The sequence below is a fragment of the Natator depressus genome, chromosome 1 (genome assembly GCF_965152275.1).
Source record: "Natator depressus isolate rNatDep1 chromosome 1, rNatDep2.hap1, whole genome shotgun sequence".
Classification (NCBI taxonomy): Eukaryota; Metazoa; Chordata; order Testudines; family Cheloniidae; genus Natator; species Natator depressus.
Window position 1 is genome coordinate 16,035,534 of NC_134234.1, and position 26,681 is coordinate 16,062,214.

Sequence of the window (26,681 nt, forward strand, 5' to 3'; positions counted from 1 at the left end):
AAGAGTTCCTGTGGCAGGTGCTATATTGAGCTGCTATATTGGTCAAAATGCCCCAAATTAACTTACATGTTTCACAAGGTGCACCTGTTTGTTCAAGGCTTTATACAATTTAACTCTTATTGGAGATCCTTGAATAATAAGGCTCTGATATTAGCATAATATCAAGCATTTCTGGTTTTTGGTCTGATGCAATCTGCAAGTACGTGTTTCTCTGTGCTTTATCTTGTCAGATGGTCAGACTATGTATTTTTGTGAATCAGCCCCTTTAAAGAAAAGTATAGGTCTATATTTAATTTGGTAACTACAGTACATAACTTCTGCTCCTAAAATCTGACTACATCAGGCAGGGATAAGATGCTGAATTTGCACTCCCTTCAGACCAAGCCTGTTTGCTTAATTCCTGTTGCCTTACTTAAGGGTTTACTCACTTTTGTTTGCACTTTGTGCAGTCATTTATAGTATACCCATGCAAAGTGGATGTAAAAACTCTACCCAGTCAGTATGGTAGAGTCATTGTTTATAGTATTTGTGCAGGTGCACTACTTTCTTGCTGTGGCATCTGGTATCATAGATAGTTGTAGTTCTAAAATGTGACACTTATTTTTGGTCTTCTCTTTGTGTTATCGGAGTGCATGTTATATGTATCTGAATACAGCCAAGCTCAGCGTTTAGGCAAATGCCTTCAAGTTCTATTCAGCTAAAAACTGGAGATCTGTGTTGGTAGCAGAGCTCTTGTGGTCAGATGTCACACATCCCAGCAGCCTGTTGCTTCTGGACCACACTAAGAATGTGCTGGTCCTACTGAAATTTGTCTTTAGAAATATGCTTTGGTTTGTAGGTGTATGCTAAAAGTTTTAAACCCTGATGAGGGAAGAGTGTTGCCTGCAGTTAGCTTAAATGATTAAATTTAAAATGAAAATTGTATAACCTCTCTTGAGGGATCAGAGGGAGGAGCATGGGGAGAGAAGGAAGGAGTACTGTATGCTCATGTTAGTGCCCCCAAAGTGTTCCAGGAGTTGCTTTTTCAAAAAAAGCAGCTCCTTACAATACCAAAACTTCTGCTGTTTGAGGATTTATATTTGCTAAAAGAATTTCTGATAAAATATGCTTTGTATTCTACCAAGATTAACCATATTTTTCCTGTTCCTTTGCCATAAACATAAGCACCATCCAGTATTCCTCTTTGGTCTGATGTAGTATTGTAATATTACCTAGGCACATGGAAAGTAGTATAAAGGTGTTTTTGTTTTTAAAAAAATCAACAAAACCCCCCACACTTTCTAGTGACGTTATCCAGACTGTAGCAAAATCTAACAGTGGATAAAGTGCTGAAGCAGAAAGAGGCTTGGAGAAAAGGTGTAGCCTTTTTACTGAGAACTGTTGAAGTCTTGTTTGAATTAATGCAGCTTTGTTTATTTCAAGTGCATGTTGCCCAATACTAAATCTCTTCTTGGGTTTCTATCCTACAGGGAACACAGTGAGTAACCTGATTTTCATTCTACCTCCAATCTATGGTGCGATTCAGACCTATAAAGATGGCCTTGAAAAACGATATTTAGCTGCATTTTTTTGTCTCACAGGTATGTGTAAAACTTGATTTGCACTTTAATTATACAGGGATTTCAGATGAGATCTGTATAGTCAAAATCGGAACGTTTGTTTCTGTTATAACTTCAACCTCAGTTCTTTATATAATATGTAATATCTTGAGATGATTATTAGTATTGTTTAGGCCAGATAAATAAAATTAGAATTAACAAAATAACTGTCTGATGTAGTAAAATAAGCACTATCTGGCCTTGTGTCCTAATCCAGTGCATACATTTTCATAGACTGTGTCCCTTTTATGCTGATTTACAGAAGCTATGTTGTGTGGCCCATATTTACCAAACAGTAACACTTATAAAAGCATAAATAAAACAAGTGGGCAAACACCTTGGAGGAACTGAGTGAGCACAAGGTTTCCATCTCTTTTGTCAGTTTTAGTGCTTACCTTTTACTGGTTTGACCTGCATCAGGACAAACAATCACAATCACATTCAAGTCATTCTCCCAGTAGCTAGAGGGCACTCTTCTCTTTACAGAACTTCATAATATTAACCTGTAGACAGGCGTCTAAGAAGCTCAAATAACTGTGGTGTTGAAAGCATGGAAAAAAAAACCCTGAGCTTAACAGCTCGTTTCCTGTTGCAGGGAATTGAAAGCAATGCTCCCAGTCACTCTATTTCTTACCAAACAGGGAGAAACTATACAGTAGAACCTCAGAGTTATGAATACCTTGGGAATGAAGGTTGTTCGTAACTCTGAACAAAACGTTATGGTGGTTCTTTCAAAAGTTTACAACTAAACATTGATTTAATACAGCTTTGAAACGTTAATATGAAGAAGAAAAATGCTGCTTTTTCTTTATTTTTTCATATTTTTCTTTTAACACAGCACTGTACTGTATTTGCTTTTTCTATTTTTTTAAATCTCTGCTACTGCTTGATTGCACACTTCCAGTTCCAACTGAGGTGTGTGGTTGACTGGTCAGTTCGTAACTCGGGGGGGGGGGGGGGTTGTAAGTGAGGTTCCACTGTATTGCAAAGTGACCTCAAATTTGACAGTCTTCTATATGTGAGAGCATGTTTCCTTGTCTGCAGAGGCCTTCTCTTAGCTGGCCGAGTACAATCCTGCCCGACCCCTGTGTACATACTCTGGAGGCTAGCCTGAGCATCTGCCAGTGCTGCTGTGGCTAAACTGCTGTGTTTAAGCACTAGCTTGAGCAGAGCTGGCAAGTGTATGTTTGCCCGAGCTAGGAATTAAACCTCCCACCTGCTGTGCAGACGTCCCCAAATGTGAAATTGACTTCTGGCATGGAGAAACCTGTCTTGAGTGAAGGAATCTTGCATTTGCCCTTTCACTCACACTCTCTCTCACACACACACACACACACACACGCACACGCACCCCTCCCCCCATCCATAAATACTCTACCAACTAAACTGAAATAAAAGCTGTACAAAGGAATCACTTCGTCACTACTAATGTAGCCACTGCTGTTGTGAAAAGCAGCAACTCTACCAGAGTACATGCTATACCACAGTCTGGCAGGAAGGGAATACTGCATAACTACACTCAAAATGCTACAGCTTCAGTGCTGCAGCTGCGCCACTGTAGTGTAGAGACTACATATGCTGATAGGAGAGCCCCTCCTGTCGACAATCCACTTCCCTGAGAGAATTCTTCCATTGTCCTAGTGCTGTCTGCACTGGGGGTTGGGTTGGCTTAACTATGCTGCTCAGGAGCATGGATTTTTCATATCCCTGAGCGACATAGTGAAGCTGACTTAATTTTCTAGTGTAGACCAGGTCTAACCTATAACTGTAGGTTGGTTTAGAGAGGCCAAATATAACTACCTACTTGGAATTTGGCCAACATACACAATTTAATGCTCTTGTAAAAAGTGCCATGGAATTCTTCAAAAAATGGCCACTTGTGATCATTGTTCTGTAACAAAACATCACCTTCAGCCTCACAACATCCTTAATACTGTGGACCATTGGTTCATTTCTGATTAAGAGGGAAAATTACTAGTGCCACTTTCTACAGAACCTTGGTATTGGCTTGCCACATTAGCAAGACCATTTAGACCATTTAGAATTGTTTCCATGAGTGTGGGCGTGGCCCCAAGGGACTAGCCATGGGCAGCAGACAGATTCAGTTACATTCCAGAGTCTTGAGGTTTTGTTTTATTCCTGAAAGCCCTTGGCCATTGTGGTTGCAAAGAAATTGTTACATGAATATAAGCAGTGCAGAAACATCTGCTTGAGTTTGTAGAGAGTCTGAAACAATAGCTCTGAGGTGTGGACTGCCTCACGGGATGCTAACTCATATGCCAGTGATAATTTAAATGTCAACACAGTTAACAGTTTTACTGCTAAAATTGTGAGGAACAAGAGGAAGTATCAAGATCTACACCAGGGTTTCACAGTGTACACATGTATACCTGGGGTTGCATAGAATTAGTTGTTGGGATGCAGAAGATGTAGACCTTTAACAATACGTGGTGTGAGAAACAGGCCAATGCTGGACCTTAAATCTGTCTTAAAGGATCAGATTGCTCTGTTAAAGAATGAAACTGGTGACCCAGAAAATAAACTGAATTTTAAATACAATAGAAATGTGCTAAAAACTCTGGCACCTTTTCTAAGATCGTAACTGAAAGGTAAACTTATTGAAGTGAAGATGTGCGGAATGTCTCCTTGTAAGGAAGTACCAGAGGAAATGCATTTGCTTGCAACAGCCGTTCTTTATTGACAGGGTTCACTCCTCACAATCACTTTGTCACAGATGAACAAATACAGATGCAATCCATAAAGCAAACAATCCTTAGTCCAAATCCATTAAGTGAATTGAAAGGCATGTAACATCAAACCTGTAGTTGCTTTGGCTTAACAATTCAGACTTTTTGGTAATGTATGAAAACAGGAAAGCAGCAGAATTGCTATGAAATAAAGATAAGATCATTATGGTTTTGTTTCAACAAATTAAGATTTTAATACCTACTAATAGCAAAATCTTTAAGTATCAAAGGCAAACATTGAAAAGACATAATGTGTCGAACTCTTGGAACATACTGTAACACCCAGAAATCAGCCAGTTCCCTGGGACCTGATGTTTAATCTAATTCTCAAGCATTTAGCTGGTTCTGGGTTTATCTTTCAGTCTTCTGTCATACCATAGCATCCCAGGAAGTATGTACAGTCCTTTTGTTTATTTCTTGCCCTGAGATTTTTGCAGCTGACATCTACTTCCTCCTTGAGCAAAACCTGTTTGAACTAGAGAAGCACCCATCATTTTACATATGTGCTAGCATCTAGAATTGGTGAGGAAAGGAAAAAGGGAGTTTCTAACCAGCCATTTAAATAAACTCCTTGTTGTTTATGTTAGATACAAAGTTTACTGAGTTACACTTAAATTCTTCTTTCGGATCCAGAGCGCTATTTTCAGGGCTCATTTCTGCTACCATTCAGCTTGCGGGGGTTGGATTGTCATTGAACTCAATAGGAGAAGAAATAAGACTTTTAACCTTTATTGGAGTCGCCGCCAGAGTTAGCCCCAGGTTCCACTTGATATTGCAATGCCTGATTAGAATTTGACCTATTAGAGAGAGTCTCTCTGAATATTTTTCCCATGTACTACTTATTTTCTTTGGGATTATGTCTATAGTACTTTAATGTTACCCATTCTATAAGGGAATTGATCCAACTTCTTGTATCAAGCACTTCTGTAGTTGTTTTGAACTTAATCTAACCTTTTCCTTATCTCCCCAAAGTATACGCCTGGTATCTATTGGTCCTGCTTTCTCTTATCAGAGGTGTTGGACTTTGAGTGTACATCGGAGGCATAGCTCCTAGATTTGGCCTGAAATTTTTGTCAAAGATTGAAGTGTCTTATTTTGTGTTTTTGATTCTCTTCTATATTTTTTGGCATGCTTAAGTTCTAGTGCTAAATCACTCAAACTGTGCCAAAGATAAATGAATGCCAAGGGAGAAAGGATTCTGCACTCCAGCCACAGATTGATAAGAATTTATAACCGGCCTAGAAGACTTGGCTTTAAGTGAAACTGAGAGATGTGCGTAGAATTAGTTATTAGAACCTTTCAGTTAAGGGGTCATTCAGCTATTCCTACCCAGAAGCCAAAAACAGGTCTACATGGAGTAGCTGGGACCATTCCTGTCCCTAGATTATGTGGGAAATGCAAGAGAAGAAAACCATTACTTTTCAGCTACCAAAAAAAAAAAGGCAAAAATAATCCAACAAAATTAAATTTGAAAAATTATAAAAATAAAAAACTCCAAGTGCTGTCCCCGGATTTCATTTCTTGGTTGTGTGAAATTATTTTAAATATTAATCCATAAATACCTTAATATAAAAAAATCCCCACAGAATATTCTCCATCTAGTCCCCAGAATTCATTCCTGTAAGACTAGTCCCTACACAATAGAAGCAGTCTAATAAAGCATCATTTATCATATAAAGTTTCAGATTTTTCCTGAACCTGCTTACAAATACATATCTACATTCTTTCTGAGAGGTGAAAGCATGGGTGGGTTCATGTGACCTGTACACGTCCTTGGCTAGAGCCCATGTATAATGTCAGATTCTTTCCAGTTGTAGATACTGCTTTGGAAGTCTCTTTTATAGAGCCATGTGAATAACAGCCATTCATAGCCTGAAATTTGTGGATGGCATTGTATTTGCATCACCACTCGGATTTTGAAACAAATAATATATCAACTGACAGTCAAATATCTACAATTGCTAGTACCAAGAAACCTGTATTAATGCTTTCAGAAATAAAAGGACTATGGTGCTCTAAATATAATATAGCTTAGTGGGATCTTACATTTTCAGCACTACTTTAATTACATATGTTAGGCTACTTTCCACTGCTCTGAAATAGGGTGTGTATTCTGTGCTTATCACACGTTTAGATATGCCCCTCTGTAATTTGAAGTGATGAGGATCAACGTAAAAATGTTGAGGGGTGACACCTAGTATCTGTTTAACTACTGCAGCTTGTTGTCAGCTTTAACTTTGAAACGCTATGTCGCTTCAATTGGTTGCCAAAGCTTCTGAATTAAGAGGTTCCAGCTGGCTAAATTCTGTATGCTTACTGACCTCTGTGCTATTCCATGCTTGGGGAAACACTCTTGTGACAATGTAACCTAGACCTCTGCTTCCTGAGTCAGAACCTAATTGTCTCCGTTTCTCAATATGTAGATGACCACATGGGAAGCTTATTTCTGTGGCAAATGTTTCATTCCTCTCTCCTCATGTTTGTTCCCAGTTCGAAAATACTCTACTTATTTGAGGACGTACTTACAGAATGTCTGATTGTGGTTTTGGTTTTTATGAAGTGAATACTTTTCTAGAAGTGCCTAGATCATGTAAGTCTTTCTGTAATGTGAGGCAAGGAACGGGGAACATAAGGGTGTTGTGGTGGAAGCGAGAGTAGAGGCCACATATGGACACAAATAAGGTTAAGTACTAAGGTACTTTAACTACTCTACCTTAGTATAATTACTCTTCTTTACTGAGCAGAAATAAATCTCAAGCCCCTTGCATGCTTGCTATGTTATTTCAATTGCATGGTTTAAAAAAAGGTGGGTATGGAAAGAAAATGGGTGCTTCCGAGGAAATAAGGATTTTTCTGTGATCCTTGGCAGACCTATGAGGTGCTCAGCTACATGCTTCCCTTTCTAGTTCGTAGCTTGATCGTTAATGTCCAATCAGGATTCCATGGCCTGCTCATCACGTCATACTATATGCATAGTGTGCAGGTTTAAGACAGAAGAATAAGACCTTGTACCATTTCACAGAGGCCATTAGATAACAGCTGTGGCTCTCAAACTCTGACTGAAACTTTTCAACTAGCTCCACAGCAAAGTGTTGTTTTTGTTTTGTTTTGTTTTGTTTTTGTTTCGTTTTGTTAAATAACTTTTTGACAAAAATAGTTATGAATTTTTTTGTTTTATCTGTTTTTATTTTCTGGTTAAAATCTTTGAAGCAAAATGGGAAATGTGTATTTTTGTTTAGAAAAAATTCATTTTGTGTGGTAACAGGAAAATCTTTAAAGAAAAAACTAGAGATTTTTTTTCTTCTTCCCACCATTTTGTCTTCCTTTTTCATCTTTCTTGCTGGGGAAGTGGGAAAGTTGTGTTTTTTTTTGTTTTTTTTTTTAAATTTAAAACTTCAAGTGAGAGAAAGTAACACTTTTTTTTTCCTTTTCCCCTTTCAGAGAGAGGAAAAGGGAAGGGGGAAATAATGAAAAACAAGATGAAAATTCTCATTTCAAATTCAAAATTTCAATTTAAAGTTTTTTTTGGTCAAAGTGTTTTCATTTCTTTCAAGAATTTTCACAAACTAAATTTAAATTTCTGCTAGCCCTGTTTGGCTGACTTTGAATTGGCAACATAGAGATGTAATCATAGAAATATAGGGTTGGAAGGGACCTCATGAGATCATCTAGTCCAGCCTCCTGTGCTGAGGCAGGACTAAGCATACCTAGACCACCCCGACCAGGTGTTTGTTCTTAAAAACCTCTGATGATAGGTATTCCACAACCTCCCTTGGAAACCTATTCCAGAGCTCAACTACCCTTATAGTTAGAAAGTTGTTCCTAATAAGAAAAGGAGTACTTGTGGCACCTTAGAGACTAACCAATTTATTTGAGCATGAGCTTTCGTGAGCTACAGCTCACTTCATCGGATCCGATGAAGTGAGCTGTAGCTCACGAAAGTTCATGCTCAAATAAATTGGTTAGTCTCTAAGGTGCCACAAGTACTCCTTTTCTTTTTGCGAATACAGACTAACACGGCTGTTACTCTGAAACTTGTTCCTAATATTTAACCTAAATCTCCTTTGCTGCAGATTAAGTCCATTATTTCTTGTCCTGCCTTCAATGGGCATGGAGAAAGATAGATCACCATCCTCTTTATAAGAGTCCTTAACATATTTGAGGACTGTAATGAGGTTTCTCCCCTCACCCATCATCTTTCCTCAAGACTAAACATTTTTTTAACCTTTCATCATAGGTCAGGTTTTCTAAACCTTTAATCGTTTTTGTTGCTCTCCTCTTGACTTTTTCCAGTGTATCCACATCTTTCCTAAAGATGACATACCACCCTTACTTCTGTGCTGCTGCCTTCAGAGCTGGGCGGCCGGAGAGTGGTGGCTGCTGACTGAGGACCCAGCTCTGCAGGCAGCAGCGCAGAAGTAAGGGTGGCAGTACCATACCATGCCATCCTTACTTCTGCGCTGCTGGCGGCGGCTCTGCCCTCAGAGCTGGGCTCCTGGCCAGCAGCGGCTGTTCTCCAGCTGCCCAGCTCTGAAGGCATTGCCGCCGTCAGCAGCAGCACAGAAGTAATGGTAGTAGTACTGCAATCCACCCCCATAATAATATTGCGACCCCCCCCCACCCCCGCCACACACACACACTCCTTTTTGGGTTAGGACCCCTGCAATTTCAACACTGAAATTTACGATTTTTAAAATAGTCTGACCATGAAATTGACTAAAAGGGCCCATGAATTTGGAAGGGCCCTGTGTACTGGTGAAGCACTCCTGGTGCAGACATGGCCTTAGTCTTAGATCATGAGCAGAGTGGAATGGGATCCTTGCCTGCCCAGTGGATATAGCATGATGCAGCAAATCAGCATGTTGTAACTTGCAAGCATGACATCCACAGTGCCTTTCTCAGTTTAGAAACTTGCTGAAACTGCAGTCTTAAAATATTGTGGTGTGAGGGTTTTTTTGTTTTTGTTTTTGTAGTAAGCATGTTAGGGACATCTGCGTGTGGTGATGGACAAATGCTGGGTATGCTTATAATTAAAGCTGCGATCACAAGTATTTTTAGTAAAAGTCACGGACAGGTCATGAGCAGTAAACAAAAATTCACAGCCTGTGACCTGTCCATGACTTTTACTAAAAATACCTGTGACCAAATCTTGGGGTGGGAGTGTGGGGACCTCTGCTGAGGGAGTGTCGGGCGGTACCAGCTGCCCGGGGCCATGGACCGTGGCGGCTCTGGCTGGCCGGCCGGGGATTGCTGCATGGGGCCACCGGAGCAGCAGTTGGTGTGGTTGTCCCAGGGGCCACTTGAGTAGTTGGCCCTGGAGCAAGCCAGCCACTTGGGCAGGGCTGGGTTGAGCCACACTGCCCCTCCAGAAGTCATGGAGAGTTGCGGCATCTGTGACTTCCGCGACCTCTGTGACAGACAAGTAGTCCCACTTATAATTTGCACAAAAGACTGTAACGTTTTGTCTTGTTAAGTAGTTCCTTTCCAAATTACCTAACTTTGAAAAGGCATAACTATCTAGGCACACAGTTGGGTTTTTTACTTCAGCACAGTGGCTTCTCAGCTGACTGTTGACTGCATGTTCTTTTGATTGATGATCTATTTGGCTGCTGTGAATATATTCCAAAGTCAAACAGTAGAACTAACGGATGTATTATATAGAAGCATCAATCCTCAAGACTCTCAATATGGATTATTAACTGCTACTGGGATAGAGCAAGGAAGCCACCGCCATGCAAATATAACTGAATTTAAGGGGTTCTCTTAGATGGACAGAATATACTTTAGATGGCTTTTATCCAGGACTCTAGAGTGACATCATTACTTTTGCATAAAGTTAACATGAGATCTTATGACCAAAAGTATTCAAGGCCTGGGTTTTCTGTCTCATCCAAAAGATAGTACCCTAAGCACAATTCCCACAGCACTGTTCTAGGGCACTGATTCAGAGGGGAGAGTGCCACCTACTGAATAACCAGCTCCCCATCATGCAGCACCCTGGATTTCTCGCTGAGTTGTTGCATCCAAATACTGAACAGATCTGATCCTGCTTTATTTAGGAAATCTGACATGATTGCACCAAGATTATAGATTTTATTAAAGTAGTGCATGTACAGGGCTTGCACCTAAAGCATTCATAGTTTTTTAGAATTTAACAGACCCAAGAGCATTTCTCATTTTAAGCATTTTAAGGAATATCTTTCAACCCAGTGTAATCTTTCATAATAAAAGAAACACCAAGGTTCTACAACATAGTCCTTATAACAGTTTTGAGTGTATAAGGGCTCCAAAAAAAAATCTGCAACAGTTTCTAATTTTGTATGTGTGGAGTGGGATTCTAATTGGTTTGCTGGATTTATAACTTTAATAACCTACAACTAACATATTTTGTTCATTAAAAAAACAAGTTGAAACCTTGCGTGCCATGTTTCTGCCCAAGGTGAAATTTATTGCTTTTATAAACTGAAAAGGATTTTATAGAGAAAATACTGATGTAACCTTGACTACAGTGACACTAACTGGCGCACTGCTATGATGAGCTTATTGATTTCCAAATTGAATGACAGTCAGAATATACTGTAGGTGTAGCCAGATACATGTGAATTTCCCAATTAAATCTTAATGGAGTTAGAATAGATGTTGGTCATGATATGAAAAGTTCTCTAAAAAGAATGTGTAGATGCAGGTGCACAGTGATACTCAGGTTTAAATGACAGGTTTCAGAGTAGCAGCCATGTTAGTCTGTATTTGCAAAAAGAAAAGGAGGACTTGTGGCACCTTAGAGACTAACCAATTTATTTGAGCATAAGCTTTCATGAGCTGAACTGTAGCTCACGAAAGCTTATGCTCAAATAAATTGGTTAGTGTCTAAGGTGCCACAAGTACTCCTTTTCTTTTTTCAGGTTTAAATGAGTAATTTCAATTAAATTTCAGTTGGGAATGATGGAAGGGCATATGCTTGCCATAGACAATGGTGTCCAATTTCCCCAGAGCGCTAATGAAGTTCAGATATCTCTGAGAACACATTTTGAACGATATGGTTGGACTGCAAATGTGACTATAAGTAAGCAGTTGCATGCTTCGACATTCCTCTTCAGTAAGGAGGCACAATGACATAGTAATACTAGTCTAATAGAGCATAAAAAAACGGATCACCTCTAGATAAGGGCACTTGCACATCTGACAAACTTCAGTATATATTCTCGAAAGTGATCTATTTACCTATTACTGAAATGTGACTATTATATCTTTGGACTGGAGTGCCACACTGCAGAGCAGTTTAAGACAAAATGAAAAATACCTTAATTTGAAACTAAGGGAGAGTTTTAGGTAGAATGTGTATAGACCCAGACATTAACCTATCTACTCTTCCCCCTACCCCAAAAAAAGGAAGATTTTTTTTTTTTAATGGCAAGGATCATATCTTGTCACATTTGAAAGTACTAGGGGAGACCACCAACCCCCTGCCAAAGCTAACCCCCTGCCCCATCAAGTCTTATCTAAAGAGTCAGAACAATTTCTAAGGCTGTCTCTATGCTAGCAGCACTTCCCCTGTGTGGGAATACCGGTATACTATACCGGGAAAGTGCTCCTAGTGTGGACGCAACTTATACCAGCAAATCTACACTTTTACTGATATCTGATTCCCCTCTCCCTGCGCTAAGCAAACTCCATCCATAAAAGCAGGGCTTTACCGGTATAACTGCGGGCAAGGCTACACTAGAGCACTACATCGGCGCAGCTGCACCACTGTAGCACATCTGGTGACGACGCGCTGCGCTGTGCTGTTGAGAGAGCGTTTGCCCGTCAGCATAATTACTCCACCTCCGTGAGAGGTGGAAGCTATGTCAGCGGGAGAGCAACAGTGTGCACAGCGCTTAGTTCAATGTAACTTACGTTGCTCGGGGGGTGTCTTTGTCACATCCCTGAGCGACGTAACTTACAAATCAAATTAAGCGGTAGTGTAGACCAGCCTAACTCTACACCAGGGGCTTCTGCCCACACTGCTATATTGGTCAAGGACCACACGCCTGACTGACATAGTTATGCTGGCTGAAGTCTGAGTGTGGACATGGCTTAAGAATCTGTCTTCATCAGGCCTAAGAAAAACAAGGTGAATGATATCCAGGTAAGGTGGTGTCTTTAAACTAATGTCAGAAGTAAATACAGAGATGAGAGGGCAAATATGTCAAATGAAAAAAGCCAGGTGAATATATCAAGAGCTTCGTAGAGTCAGAAATGGAAAAGACCTGCTAGTCTTTTTTCTGAATAGTTCCATTAGGTTTACGTAATCTGCAATCCACAGCTGTACCTGGCTCTAATTCTGAAATCTGAACTCAAATCCTGTTTTCTGTGGTCTGATAAAGATTCTGTAAACTTTGGCTTTTAAAACCTTTCAGCTGAACATCAACAAAAATATCACAGGTTTGTGGTTTTTATTTAGTCAGAAGACAATACTGTGTAACTGTTTCTCCATCTTTCTTAACGGTTCTAATACATTTAATATTTGGGAATACAATACTCCTGTGATCCTAATGCTCAGTGCTCTCCTATTTTATGGAAAAGAATGCTGGGGGAAATGTTCTCTGACAAAAAGTTCAATGGGATCTTTAATGACCAATATGTCTGTCAAAAGGCGTTAAAAAAAATTGGATAGATGACTGAAAATGTCCCTGTCTGTGATGTTTAAAGATCTGTTGTCAGTGAAGTTAATTTGTTAAGATAATACACTGATGTGTTTTTAACAAAGGTTATGCTAATTGTGTTTTGGTTTCATTTCAGCTGTTGGATTGGGATCCTGGTGCTTCCACATGACCCTGAAGTATGAAATGCAGGTTAGTACTAATCAGCAGATGCGAATAATCTTGTGCAGGTATCTCACTATTGTCCCCAAGTGTGCATTTGCTGGGTTTTTTTTAATTCTGTAACCAAATGCCTCCAGTGACTTGCTTTTCCCTCATAGGAATCAAATCAGGTGGCTGTGCATGTTCATTTTAAGTCTGGCAGAGCTGGCAAAGAATTCTCACTCTAAAGGGGGACAGAATGTGTCATTTTAGGGATTTGTTTTAGCTAATCTAATTTTGTTCGATTTATATGTAAAATACGTTTTTCACTGGATATGATTCCTTTCAGCATAGATGTAGTGTGAGCCCTACTTCGTTAGCCATTGGTACTGATGTACATGCAGGAATGTATACTGGTTTCTAAATCAGTACTTTAATCAATTGACTATTTAGTAAAAGGGACGTTCCCTATTATGAGATTTAGAGTTTTCATTTGTGATGCTGTAATATTAAACTACATTACAGCTTCGACTTGGTACTGAACATTATTGCCTACGATTATTTTTGTCATCCATTGGTATCCCCGTGTATTGCTTAATGTTGTAGCAGTATAAAACTGCACTTCTGGATGTGCATCTGCCCTTGGCACCGAAGTTGAAACTCTGTGAAAAGCAGTAATTGTTGGCTGGTTCTCCATTTGGGAATAATAGAAGAGGTTCTTCAGCAATACATTGTTGGGCAAGGAGATTCTAGTCCCAATATAGCGTCATTCCCAAGAAGACTTGAAGGGCTTTGTCATAGATATGAGAACACGAGACAAATTCATCTTCCGAGTCAAGGTCAGGATGGTGACGGCCTCCATAATCTTCTCTCTTATGTCTGTGGGATTTGTTGGAGGCTGTCAGCCTCAATGGTGCATATTATTGTCTGTCATTGAGGTCAGAATGTATAAAGTACCGAAGCTTTTGCATATGCAAGGTCCCTTCTAGTACAAATTACTCCACAGCACTCAATGTCTAGCTGTAGAAGCAGCTAATCTAAATGCGAGGGATTCACAATTACCCCTGTTACTAGCTGATGAGTCCCCATAGTCAGAAAAAGTACATTCCATCTTTAGACAATGCTGTTGTTCACTGGGTCTGTGTCTCAACAATGAAAATTCGTCATTCATAGTGGCACAAGTGGTAACTTTCACAGGAGCTATCATTAACTCAGTATTGCAAACAGACCATCAGGCAGAATTGTACAGCAAAGGGGAAAAGGCAAGGCAGAAAAATTGTTCCAGTGGCTGCCTGAAGAGCAGCTGCCAAAACTGTTTGGTGGGCAGCTATATCCGCTCACTATGTCACTATGCAAGGTTCCTTAATGCTTGGACATCCAGTAGTTAAGACTTCTGAAAGGACTGATTCACACCCTCCTCCTTGTGCCTGGGCCATGCTGTCTTTTGGGGGGAATTGGTTCCCACCTAGATGGAATCTGTTTGAACCTCTGGGAGATTTACTCTACTATTTTGTCCTTGGAAACTACCAAAATGTGAACTTTGGAGGCTAGTGTCCAGTTTTGAAAATGTTGGCCACAGTATTTGTTTTGATTTTGGTTTTATTTTCTTTCATGGAACCTTAATTTATTAACAACTTTTTTTTTAAAGAAGGAGCTACATGGATTAATCATGTGGTTATGCCTGACCAGACCTTGGAAAATTGAAATATCAAAAATGCTAAGGAATGGTTTAAGCAAACTCTGGGCTGTTCATCTCTAGTGCTGAATCTTCTAAATGAATAGCTTCATTTATCCTGGGTATTGTTGGTCATCCCTTCTGAATTCTCCAAGTTTCTTTTGCCAAAAATAAGAGACGTTAATTTGTTCTCACTCTCGATAGACTCGGCCACTATCTTAAAATGACTGAATTGCCTTTCGACGTGAAAGTTAAAAATTGAATGGTTATTTTGGCCAATGCGTTCAGAGGCCTTCTTCCCAAGTTGAGCAGTACCAGGCTGGCTTTATTGCAAAGGAACGTGCCAGTTACCATCGGGAGTTGTTTCCTTTCATGTTGTTCAGCACTTAGAGTAGGACTACAGCGTCTCTGGCACCAGTGCAGCTGTGGCCCCTCTGAGTGCCCCTGCACCAGTGGGAGTCTGGGAGCCAGGAGCCACACTGTACCAGCACAGCTCCAGCCTGGCAATCCTCCTCAATAACCTTCAGAAAGGGGAGCACCACCGCCTCCAGCAGCAAAACATGCTGGCCTTATTTGCACCCCATTTGACCTTTTCCCCGGAAAATTCATTTCCCTCTGACAAAAATGTGGATCAAAGTAAAGAAACATAAAAATTGTTCTTTAATTGAAACTATGTGGAGCGCTTACTTTCTAAGTTCATAATGTTTAATGACCCCTTTGTCAAGATTCAGTCTCTTGACTTTACTGTCATCTTCCATGAGAAATCAACTCCGCACTCTCAAATTCACATGTGCATGTATGTAAGCACTCATTGGAGAGCAGAGTTTTGATGGAAAAGGTGGTGATCTGATTCTGTGTATGTGATGCAAAAGTTCAAATGCAACATGAGTATCCTCAGCAGAAGTATCTATTCTTCATAGATCTTTCTTGCCTCCTCCATTAAGGTGGGTGTATTACTTCCCAGAGACTTTTTTCCCCCCTCCAGAAAAGTAACTTCATTTTCTTTAGACAAAATGTTGTGATCCTATTAGTAATGGTTTAAAAATTGTTTAAGATAAAACTGCATTAATTTGCAGTCATAATTGGAAGACCCAATTATTGCAACTTACTACAGTTTACTTAATTTTGCAAATTAGAAAGAAGGTAAATGAAAAGCAAGGCTACTGCATCAGAGAACGTTTCATAATGTACTAATGTTCTGTAATACTCTGTGCAAAAATAATGAGGTCTTAAAGAGGCTTCACTACAACCTCCCAATTAATTTTATTGAGAGGTGGGGAGATACCACTAAATGTTTTGAGCAGGTTAGGAAGTTTGGGGGTTAGGTAGGTCCTGTATTACAGGATTTATTTAAAAATTTACTGGAAATTCCGTAAATGTTTAAAAGGGATATGAGAGTGGTGAAAATGGCAGAGATCTGTGAACACATGCTGTCTCATAATATGTTATGTTTGAAAGATTTGTTAAGCAAGCATGGTAACTCACCTGCTTTCTAAGGTTGAGAGGCATTTGATACTGTCGTATATAAAATATAGTCAAGAATCTGGGTATCATAAAACTGTTAAAAACCCCTACTTAATAAGTGATTTCCCCCTGGTTAACTTACACCTGTGCATGAGTTAAAAGCGATTTTTCATGTTTTGGTGTTTCTCTGCTTTTTGTAGCTATTGGATGAACTGCCAATGATATACAGTTGTTGTGTGTTTGTCTACTGCCTGTAAGTATTTTGTCAAATGTTTTTAATATTGGAAAGAGACTTTTATGTAATGTCCAATACATGGAACCCAATCTGCTCTCATTTAAATTGATGCTAAAGCATCTATGCTATACTCAATGCAGTCAACAATTTTACTAACAGTAAAGAATCACGATCTAATGGGCAGATTAGGAGCCAGGAACTCTGACTTCTAGTCCTAGCTTTGCTAACTTAGACCTGCTGTGTGACCAGGTGCAGATTGCTTAACCTCTTTGTCTATTTCCCTAGCTGTAAATGAGGCATAACATTTTGGATAAAGTAAGACAATACTGTGATAAGCCTTGTAGAAATGTTAATAAACAAACAAATCAAATTGCCTCCCTACTTCACAGGGATGTTGATTTAATGTTTGTAAAAACATTTTGCAAATGTAAAGCATTATATACAGTTAAGAATTAAGCAGTATTTGGCATGTAGACAACAAGAGTAATGAAACTCTTGCAAAAACAGCAGGGTTATCGTTCACTAGGGACAGTGTGCTCCGAATGTAGACTTCTAAATTTTGGTCAAACCTGCTTTCCACACCCTTAAAAAAAAAAAAAAAAAAAAAAATTCTTAAGGAAACTAAATACTTCGTAGAAGAGTGTCCTGGAAAAACTAATACAACATTTTGGCACAACATCCAAAGCAGTTCTCCTCCTTGGTTCAGGGAACTGTGTAGCATTTTGCAACTCCAACAAATGAGTCAAGTTATACAATACTGTCTTTCCCACCTGCCACATCCAGTCCCTGAAGCGATATGGCGGGCTGTGCCTTGAAAATCCAACTAATGAAACCGATCCACTTATTCCTATTTTGGACTGGTTGCAACAATGAGTTTTGTTTGACTACTTAAAAACATGGACAAATCTTCAGCTGGTGTAAATTGGTGTAGCTTTATTGAAGTCTGCCTGTAGCTTGTGGATTAAGTGGAATACTGTTGGGCCAAATCCTCAGATGGGGTAAATTATCATAGCTGCATGCACTACAGTTTAGACCAGCTCTGATGTAAAACTTGGGTCCATAATGTTTTCATTCTTAAAACTGTTTCACTTTAATCTGAACCCATCCTAGAATCATAGAACCATCGGGTTAGAAGGGACCGCAAGGGTAATCTAGTGAGTCTAACCCCCTGCCAAGATGCAGGATTTGCTATGTCTAAACCAGTGGTTCTCAACCCGCAGCCCATGGGCCACTTGCGGCCCAATCAGCATATAGCTGCAGCCTATGTGACATCCTCAGTGCCATTCAGCTAGTATATATATTGTGTGGATGAGGCCCACATCACACACAGAGAGCAGCCTATAGGGCCTACAATGGTAAATAGGTTGAGAACCACTGGTTTAAACCATCCAAGACAGATGGCTATACAGCCTCCTTTTGACAAACTCCATTAAAGGGGAGCTTCCACAGCCTTTCATATAATCATAGAATATCAGGGTTGGAAGGGACCTCAGGAGGTCATCTAGTCCAACCCCCTGCTCAAAGCAGGACCAATCCCCAACTAAATCATCCCAGCCAGGGCTTTGTCAAGCCTGACCTTAAAAACTTCTAAGGAAGGAGATTCCACCACCTCCCTAGGTAACGCATTCCATTGCTTCACCATCCTCCTAGTGAAAAAGTTTTTCCTAATATCCAACCTAAACCTCCCCCACTGCAACTTGAGACCATTACTCCTCGTTCTGTCATCTGCTACCACTGAGAACAGTCTAGATCCATCCTCTTTGGAACCCCCTTTTAGGTAGTTGAAAGCAGCTATTAAATCCCCCCTCATTCTTCTCTTCCACAGACTAAACAATCCCAGTTCCCTCAGCCTCTCCTCATAACGCATGTGTTCCAGTCCCCTAATCATTTTTGTTGCCCTCTGCTGGACTCTTTCCAATTTTTTCACATCCTTCTTGTAGTATGGGGCCCAAAACTGGACACAGTACTCCAGATGAGGCCTCACCAATGTCAAATAGAGGGGAATGATCATGTCCCTCGATCTGCTGGCAATGCCCCTACTTATACATCCCAAAATGCCATTGGCCTTCTTGGCAACAAGGGCACACTGTTGACTCATATCCAGCTTCTCGTCCACTGTAACCCCTAGGTCCTTTTCTGCCGAACTGCTGCCAAGCCATTCGGTCCCTAGTCTGTAGCGGTGCATGGGATTCTTCCATCCTAAGTGCAGGACTCTGCACTTGTCCTTATTGAACCTCATCAGAATTCTTTTGGCCCAATCGTCTAATTTGTCTAGGGCCCTCTGTATCCTATCCCTACCCTCCAGCGTACCTACCTCTCCTCCCAGTTTAGAGTCACCTGCAAACTTGCTGAGGGTGCAGTCCATGCCATCCTCCAGATCATTAATGAAGATATTGAAAAAAACCGGCCCCTATGCGGTCTATTCCATTGTCCTTCTGTTCTTACAGTTAGGAAGTTTTTCCTGAGATTTAATCTAAGTCTGCTATGCTGTAGTTTGAACTCATTGCCTCTTGTCCTGCCCTCTGTGGCAAGAGAGAACAACTTTTCTCCATCTTTTATCCTGTACCCGTGAGATTTCTTTTGCATTTATTTTGCCTGAATTGAATGTGATTCAGAGAAGAAAAAACCAAGTTCAAACACCAGTTCTTGGCTCGTATTGTTTATTCCATATTTTTAAAAGTATAATGGACCTAAGTGAGGCTTATGCACAGAATCTGCTTGAAATTATGTACGAGTAGTATAATACATGTAAATTCTTAAATATAAGTGCTTTACATAATGTGCTTATATTTAGTAAAATTATGGAAGCTCAAGAAGAGAGATCATCTAGTTCATCTGCTTGCCAAAGTAGGATTGTTCAATACAGAATATTCCCTAACCCTTGGTTCAATCTAATTTAAAATCCCAAGTAGTAGAATTTCCACCACTTCCCTTGGCAAGATGCTCTAGAGCCATACATCTTCCTGTCTTGAAGATTTTTTGCAGATAAATATATATTTTTTCCTCCCTTTCATCCCATTACTATAAGGCTAAGTAATATTTCTCCCTCTGTGGTGATTTGTAGACATATTAACCCTTATTCATCATTTAGCTAAGCTATATGTGTTTAGGTCTTAATTTTTCTTGACACATCCATTCCTCCAGCCCCAGTCACGTTTGCTGTTCTGAGTTCTTTCCCGTTTATCAAGCTCTTTTCTGATGATGTGGTTCTCAGAACTGTACCCAGTAATCTACGTGTGATTGCACCACAGCCCATATAATTTCCTGTTTTCTGATGCAATATAATTTTGGGCTACATGTTACTATGTGAAAGTTTCAGTGTTTTTTCTAGTAACCACATCAAACTTGTGTCTAATTTGCTGTCCATGAAAGAGGAAGCCTTTTTAGGCATTATTTCTTCCCACCCTTTTTCTTTTCATTGGGTTAATCTTTCCCTGCGTGTATTAGCTTGTGTTTTCCCCAAACAAGTTGTTCGTACAGTAACACATAATTAAAAGTAAATATCAGGCCAGTATTTTACAAGTGAAATATACTCCATCTATAAAAGTGACAGGGCCTTGTGGGAAAGTATACATTTTCTCACAAGGCCCATGAGTTTCATGTCACTTTTCTCACAGGTTCCCTTTAGTTTCCAACAGATGGTTCTTTTTAACATTATTACCTCTTGTAAGATTTATCATTTATATATGTAACTTATTACATGTAATTTATACATGTAACTTTTCTGTATGTTTTATTTCAGGTATGAATGTTTCAAGCACAAGAACAGTGTCAATTATCCTCTGCTTTTTGTATTAATAACTTTCAGTGTCATAGTCAGCATGGTAAGTAACTTTTTCTTATGCAGAACTTTCATATGTGCATTAGTAATTTTTCTAACATTTAAGGAATATTAAACTGGCAAAATTCCATGTCTTGTACTTTATTGCTTGCTGTCGAAACTGGGCAGGGGAGAATAATTCTGTTCAAAGCTCGGGAGGCTAATTTAGTTATTGTATTGTGAAAAATGTAATTTTTCTATGGGAAACTTTGTCTTCTGTAAATAAAAACTGATTCAAAACACTTTATGTGGAAAAAGTTCATTCACATAGAGACTATAGGAAGGCAATCCAGGTGCTAAGGTCCTGGGACTGGGAGTCAGGAAAATGGTCTGCTGTTCTGACTCTTGCACTGCCTTGTTCTGAGACCTTGGGCAGTTGCTTTACCTTTCTGAGCCTTAGCTTCCTCATCTGTAAAATGAGAATAATAATGCTCAGTCATCTTTGTAAAGTGCATTGAGATCTACAGTTAGAAAGCAATATATGTGCTAAATAGAAGTCAAAACCAGCCACAGCTAAAAGTTAGCTGTTTAAATGATCAAAATAAATATGACACAGTTAAGGTTAATTTGATTCTGTTCCTTGATTCAGCGTGCTCCGTGGATGTTTGTGGGGAGGCTTCCTAGGAACCTAAAACCACATGGATGGAATCTCTATATTTGGTGATGGAGATAAAAGCCAAGTAATCCTACCAGTTTCATTGCTGACCCTTATCCTAATGCAGATTTTGCATCTTTATATGTGTTGGCTGTTCTTCTGAGCCTTTTTGGTATGGCATGTTGTGGAGCAGATCAGATGGAGACTGAAATGAAAAAATAATTCTTTTCATAGATACAGTGCCCACTTTTTTCCAAAATAGGATTTGAACTCACTACCTTAGCAGTAGGAGTCTACTGTGACTTTTTGTTAGCATCCATGGAATTAAGAGATATCATTTAACAGAGACAGATTGATAATTTCAAGAAAAAATTAATTGCCTATGAGGACTATAGTTCAGCCTGTTTCAGTACCTATCAAGGATTATATATGTTCAAAATTTTAATGCACTTTTAACTCACTATATGTGTGTTGCAATTTAAATAAATTGAGAGACGTTCACATCTAAAACTATCTGTTTAAGCTAGCTGTTAAAACTAATTTTTAAAATAGTGATGTAAATCTGGAGGGACTCAAAGAATATTGGTGCTTGTTATTGTCAGGGGAAAGAACTCAGATGCCTAATCAAGTTTAGTACTGTGTAGGTGGATAGTTGTATTTTTATTCTAACATGTCTTCAGTCTTTATGATTTTCAATATGTAAAAAAAAAAAAAAAAATCTGTATGTAAAACAAAGTATGTGTAACACTTTTTCTTTGACTCTTTGCAGATTTACCTAAATTTGAAAGAGCCTGTATTTCATCAGGTAAATCTTATTCCTTTGCAATTAATTCTTTAGCATAAAGACAGCCTTGTTAAATAATGTATGCAGTGTTGCTGTAGCCATGTTAGTGTCATGTTTGAGAATCTTGTATTATACATCACAGTTTGCAAAAAGAATAATCGTGCCTTACACACTTTTTTTTTTTTTACTGGCGTACTGCAGTCCTGTCATTTGTTGACCTGGAAAAAATATTGGAGAATTATCTCAAAACTTAATGATTGTATTTCATTGTCAAGGAGTGATGGGGTGAATTCAGTATTTGAGTGAATATTTTACCTGGATATTCAGTGGCTACCTTATATAAATAACCAGGGCTACTGTGGGGTGGGGTGCATGAGAGAGAGGGACACCTGTCTGCTCTTCTCTCTTCTTGCTTGCTGGGAAGCCCTAGTTGCTCCTTAATAGCAATACAGCCAGTTTGTTTTTCTGCTGGCTCCTCCTATTTCCTGTCAGAAGATAGGGATGAAAACTGGCTGCTCTCTAAAGGCTGCTGTGTGTGAGAGAAACACATTGAGTCTTTTCTCTTCAGAGGCACCAGATAAATGGAAATGTACCCAGTACCCTAACTCTTTGGTACTCTGTGGCTTTCCTGGTATTTATACCTCTGACTTCACAGTGATTTGACTCTGGGGCTTCAGAAGCACAGGTCGTTCCGGAATGAAAATACCAGGAAAGCTGCAGAGGGCAGATGAGTTAAGGGGCTTCAGCAGTCTACTAGGTCTGTTATATGAGAGATGGAGTACTGAGCAGCAGTTCTCTCCCTCTGCCTCCCTCAGTGGATATGTCATCTTCCCTTTATCTGTACCCACCTATATTTGATTGAAAACTTAACGTTGGTGAAAAATTCAGGATGGTGTCTAGGAACAAGCCTGCATCTTCTAGAGTAATGTGACCTGCTGCATTTTCAGGCCCTCATGGTCACTTGCATGCTTAGAGATTGATCTGTGTATTGATAGGGAGAAGGTTGCTTTTTTTGTGCTGGTATTTACCAATGCAAAAGGTTAGCAGTCATGATTATGTATCTACACAGAATGGGAGTGGATATTTCCCCACATGGATGGATGACTGACTGACCGGAAAGCATCTGGACAGTTAATGTGTTTTGTAGGTGCTCAGCTTCTTGGAAGACTGAGCCTTGAAACCTTAATTTCTTCAGATGTCATGGCATAGAATATACCACCATCACTGGCACAGCCGTCACAATAAGAAATGGTATATGTATTTCTGCTGGTATATTAATAAAAAGCCTGATGATCATGGTGCTACTTTTATGCTTGCGTAACAAGAGGAACATATGCATTATTATGGTGATCAGGGTGAAAATAGAGACTTAAAGGAAATTCTTCCTTTGAGCCACTCACCACTCTGGTTTTGAATCCATTAATTTTAAATAATTTTGGATGTAACAACGGGAGAAATTAAGTTTTACTGATGCTGATTGTTTAAAGTCAAATGCCCACTGAGCAGTATTGCCCACTGCTGTGAAAGTATTACAGCTTGACTGCAGCCAGCTTGGTATGCTTTTAATGTCTGAGCTGCTAAATATGAAGCAAATTAAGAGGTCGCTTTCCTGTAGCAGTAGGGAGAATTCTAGGAAACTTAAAATCCTTGCCTCTTGGCTTTAATGTTTATATCTGGTTTCCATTAAGTTCAGAATATAGCCTTCATGCCATCAATCATCATTTCACCATGAAGTTGTGAAGGGTAACAGTGAAAAATACTTAGCTCCTTAAAAATATTGTTTTTCTGCTATGACAGCTTTTTCCAAATTGTAAATTATTAGGGAAATGAACAAATTCCAAATGTTAAAGTACTGTACTCATTTTTGCATGGAATTTACCCAAATGCACTGTAAATCGGGAAGGAGTATTTCTATGATTGTGTAACTAAGCTAGGTATTTTTTCCACCTCAATATTTGCCCCTTATTTATAGAGTACATAGGGAATTGCTATGTAACTTCAATAAATATTTAATGAAATGAATACATTCTGAAGAATTAATGTGAATTTAATTACTTATATATAATTGCAGTTTAACTTTGAGGCCTGAGTCTGTACTCGCTTTTACATAGCCAAGCAGTGTTTTTCCTTACGGGACTTGATTCCTGGTATTACTTATCTCATAGAGTCTCTATACATTGGTCAGTTTCACAAAGGAGGGGGCAAATAGTTGTGTTCAAGAAGAGAGTAAAGCAGGCCATGCTTTTTGTATCCTCTCAATCTCCTAGTCCACAAAGATGTAGCAACAACAGAAGGGTTCTGCATTGTTTCAGTACCCATGATCCAGGCCTCATTTTTCAGTCAGCTGCTTACTTTCTTTACTGTTCTTCTGTCTTCTTCCTGGCTAATGCCCCTAAATTGCTTACAGTTAGAGGGGCTTCCAATTATTTATGGCATACTAAGAAAATAGGTAAAAGTACAGCGGTCTTCTCCTCCACACTGACGGTATCAAGGAGCTTTAGAAATCCCAGTGCTGCAGTGGTAAGAACAGCCTACCATCCTTTGGCCAACTGAAGGGTGTACTTAATTTGCTTAACAGAATAAATTAGAGGCGGCCTCATCTCTAATACAAAGGTGTGGCCTTGACATCATGTACCATCTTGATCCACTCACTTGATGGGCAGCTGGGGCTTTGCAGTGGGGCTGCTCACAACCGGGCTAAGCTAACTCAGGCGCTCAGACCTGGGTGCTGATCACCTGAGTTAACTCTGCAGTGAAAATATACCATCACTGTGTTTGTACAGGGCCTAGCACAATGGGGGCCCTAATCTTGGGTGGGGTTTCTAGATCCTGATGTAATATAAGTAATAGTTTAAACATCTGATTTCCTTTCCCACCCTATTTCTTAAGCATCTTTCAGAAACTCAAGTCCTATACAGTAGAAATCTGTTTTTTGTACTGTAAACTGCAAATAAGACTTCCAGTTCCAGGATAGATGATGCTTAAATATTTAATGTTAAACATTTTGTTTTGGAGAAAAATATATTAACTAATAAATATTGGGTGGTGTACAAAAATCCAGACTCTCTTGGTGAAGTTCCTGATATCTGCAATAATAGTTGAAGCTGACAAACTGATGCTAACCAGTTTAATGAAGACTGGGGCAGAAAGTCAGGAGCAGTGTTAATAAATGGTGGGAAATAGCAGAAAACTGAACCTGTCCCCACTGGAAATGCAGTCTGATGGGTCTGGGACTAGTCTCCCTCAGGGTCCCCAAACTGTATTCCCAGCTGTGCCTCTGACTAAATACAGAAAGTGATTTTGTGTGAGTCACTTAATTTTCTGCATTTAAAATACTAGTTTTAGTTTTTTGTAAATTCTGTTTAGGACCCGGAGATGAAAGGCGTTACCTACTTTTAAGGGCAAAGTATTTACTACTGATAAGCCTAAGGCGTATTTTCCAGTGCAAAGGTGAAAAATTGTGGCAGCCTGAATAATGTGCAGCTTCATTTTTGCCACATACAGTGGGGAGGGAAGTGTTTTATGATAACTAACGTTGAAGAGACGCTTATGCGGCTTCCTTTTATTTAAGCTACTTTGCAAACTTTCTTACTTGGTCTGCTGTTTTCTCTAGTCCAATTTAAAGCAGATTCTGTAAGAGACAGAGTTACAGAAAGCTACCTTGTGTTTTTCAAAGTATTGTAATTTAAGTGATGCAGTTATTTAATGCCACATTTAGAAATGCAGAGAGAAGCAACATAAAGAACTGGAGCAAACATAAGCAAAGCTTTTAAAAGAAAAAAGAGAACAAATATGTGTTTTTATCTTTTGGGGGAGGTCAGGGAAGAAACTTAGAATTTTTGTATTCAGTTTAAAAGATAGACTAGGAAATGTATAGAGTGGGTTCAAGCATTACTTAAAGCTCGCTGTGTGGCTCCATTTATATTCCTCCAGCAAGAAACTGCTGTAGCATGACTCTACAATTATAATCCCTTCATGGTCACAGCATCTCTTTACAATGTTTAAATGTTTTGTGTCTGAGGATGATGGTGTTTGGCGTATGTCAGGAAGAACTATTAGAGAAAGAATGAGAAACTGGAAAACTAAACATGTATTCATCTTATTACTAACACTCTACTTTAAATTCTTGTTTCTTTTTTTCAAGATGTGTCAACAATGGATGGATGTCTTTCCATTCACAGCAATAGTTAGTTTTTATCCCTGCATCATTATGACTATCTTCTATCCAAGCCATTAAGCCACTAATTTTGAGGGATCAAGTCAGTGGCTCTAAGGAAAAGTGCTTTCCTTCAGTTTTTGCTCCTTCATTCTGTCAGTAGCTGCTCCAAAGAGTAATATTTTTAGCCAGTATTTTACCTGGCCTGTGGGCTGGCCATAAGCCAGGTGTTTCGCTAGGTGGAGTAAAAGCCTTTCATACTTGTACAAAGAGCCAGTGTAAGTTTGTTACATGATAAAAGCTTGATGTTGGCTGCTATTTTAACCAGTGTGACAGAAATCTGTCTGTAAAGCAGAAACGTGTATCCATATAGGAATAGAGGAATGCTTAGAGATGGAAATTGTAAGTAAGAAGAATGCAGTAAGGAAAATGATCAAAACTATCCTTTGGTAGTCCTTTAGCGTGCTGTCTCTTTTAGTGAGTTTTCTAACATTTTAGAACAAGTCTCTTGATTTGGGTGTCGAAGGGGAACAGATCATCTTAAATTTGTCCTTTTTGGAAATCAGGGTTAAGACAAGATAGAAGTGTTCATTAATACATTGGAAATATTAAAAGGACCTCAAACTATACACAATACGGAGAGGCATAAAGATGGAGGACTCACTCTCTGGTCGTAGCAAGGTGTGAACTCCCTCTGGACACTTAAACACAGGCAGTATAAAGCTTTCCTCCATTGGCTCAGGATTAACTATCACTATATCAAGTCTAGCTGGGTTGTTTCTGGGTCACACATCTCCCCAATAAAGGTAATAAGACTTTACTTA

At 39.3% G+C, this 26,681-nt stretch overlaps 1 protein-coding gene across 1 annotated transcript in view; it reads left to right on the forward strand.

Moving 5' to 3' along the window:
- The window catches only part of ACER3 (alkaline ceramidase 3), a 78,241-nt gene that overhangs the window by 31,042 nt on the left and 20,518 nt on the right, over positions 1-26,681 (forward strand). The window contains exons 2-6 of the mRNA XM_074955301.1: positions 1,470-1,580; positions 13,127-13,179; positions 16,468-16,520; positions 20,245-20,326; positions 21,687-21,722. Coding sequence (XP_074811402.1) covers positions 1,470-1,580; positions 13,127-13,179; positions 16,468-16,520; positions 20,245-20,326; positions 21,687-21,722 — 335 coding nt within the window. The remainder of the gene's footprint in view (positions 1-1,469; positions 1,581-13,126; positions 13,180-16,467; positions 16,521-20,244; positions 20,327-21,686; positions 21,723-26,681) is intronic.